The sequence below is a fragment of the Mastomys coucha genome, unplaced genomic scaffold, assembly GCF_008632895.1.
Source record: "Mastomys coucha isolate ucsf_1 unplaced genomic scaffold, UCSF_Mcou_1 pScaffold12, whole genome shotgun sequence".
In the NCBI taxonomy this organism is placed as follows: Eukaryota; Metazoa; Chordata; class Mammalia; order Rodentia; family Muridae; genus Mastomys; species Mastomys coucha.
The window spans coordinates 86,693,041-86,694,820 of NW_022196894.1; the positions used below are offsets into that span (position 1 = coordinate 86,693,041).

Genomic DNA, 1,780 nt, shown 5'->3' on the forward strand with positions numbered 1-1,780 from the left:
ATGAGTATTAAAGAAACTAAGTGTAGAATGAAGCATTGTCTTGAAACTAGATCCAGATTTTCACAATATAGCTCTGTGATCTGACCTTGGGATCGTAACATATGAGCGCAATTATCTAAGTTATGCAGCATTGTTTGGGCAGTAAATTCTGGAACCTGGATGTTTTCTGAAGAATAGTAGAGACATGTGTGATGTCATAATGTCTGTGGGTTTTTTCACCAAACATCCAGGTGTATAAAAGGCCCTAGGCAGATGGTTTCATCCAGACTCTAGAAATTTACTGCTTCATCTTCCTCTGAACGCTCCACTCCTGAAATCATGTGTTACTATGGCAGCTACTATGGAGGCATGGGCTATGGCTATGGTGGTCTAGGCTGTGGTTATGGCTGTGGCTATGGCTGTGGCTATGGTGGATATGGCTATGGCTGCCGCCGCCCATTGTGCTGTAGAAGATACTGGTCTTATGGCTTCTACTGAGGACATTATCCAGATACCCAACCTTTCTGACCAGAAGGGCTTCCAAGTGTTTTTACACCAGGAACTCAAATATGTCTTCAAAAATTCTAACTTTAGGACAAAATATATAAAAGAGAATTGAAATTCAACATGGTCATCTAATTCCTCATCTGAATTTGGACCATGATAGTATTTTATATTATCCTCATCATACTCTGTAAAATGATTGTAAATTTAAATCTCAACCATTTGTTGAAAGATGTATCATCAAATAACGAAATGAATAAACTCTACAAAGTACTTTCTGTATTGTCCATGATTTTGTATCTGATTGGTTACATGTGTGGAGCTGGTTGTGGGAATGGGTGAGGGGAGTATAAGAAAGGATGTTATTTAAGGAGATTGTCATGGAGAAGGAAAAGGAGGAGAAATAAGGAAGGGGAGAGGAAGTTAGAGAAAGAAGCAATTCTTTTCAGTGTTCAAATGCACATGGTCATTTTCTCGTGATTATAACTTGAATATCATAAAGAATATTAGAATATACTTGCTAGTGTACCTATTTCTTTAGGTTCAGTGATTTTCTTCTCATTGTATGAGAATCTGTGTGTATTGTAGATTATCTGTCACTTCCCTCTATGTTTGAAAACATGCCAATGGTATTTTTACCATATCTTTACAAAGTTATATTTCCATCAAAAATAGAGGAGGGTGCCCTACTCTACATACTTTGCAACATTCATCTTTTGTCTCTCTAATACTAATTGTCTAACAACTGTAGGCTAAAATCTCAACTCTCTTTTGATTTGTATCTCTGAGATATTAGTGAAGTACAACATTATTGAGTCCATTTGTCCATTTGTATCTTTTCCTGTACAAAACACCTCTTCTATAATATATATATTTATATATGTATATGTATGTATGTATGTATGTGTATACACACATATATATATATACTCGTACATACATATATACATATACAAATATATATAACTGACCACTCATATTTCTGCATTAATAACCTTCCTAATATTCTCATTTTTTTCATTTGTGTGGAGCATCTTTTTATACACTCGTTTTGTTTTTCAGAATTTGTTAGCTGTATCTCTAAAGTTTACAATTTCAATGTTTTTTATTCTTTTGTTTTCATTTCTGACATCCTGTGTGTGTGATGCATTTGTCCCTGTGTATGTGTAAGTGTGCACAATAATGTGTAGTGTGCCCTACCGGGAAGATTTTATTTGTGGCCTTCTACTTTTCTCATTTGCTTTGCACCTTACACACTGTGGTAGAACCATGTTAGCTGGTATCTGTGATTCTTAGT

The 1,780-nt window shown here is 35.2% G+C and overlaps 1 protein-coding gene across 1 annotated transcript in view; it reads left to right on the forward strand.

Annotated features, from left to right (window-relative positions):
- Positions 1-477, forward strand: part of LOC116086586 (keratin-associated protein 20-2-like) — a 6,196-nt gene extending 5,719 nt beyond the window's left edge. The window contains exon 2 of the mRNA XM_031364794.1: positions 374-477. Within this exon, the coding sequence (XP_031220654.1) occupies positions 374-477 (104 nt within the window). The remainder of the gene's footprint in view (positions 1-373) is intronic.
- The last annotated feature ends 1,303 nt before the right edge of the window (positions 478-1,780 follow it).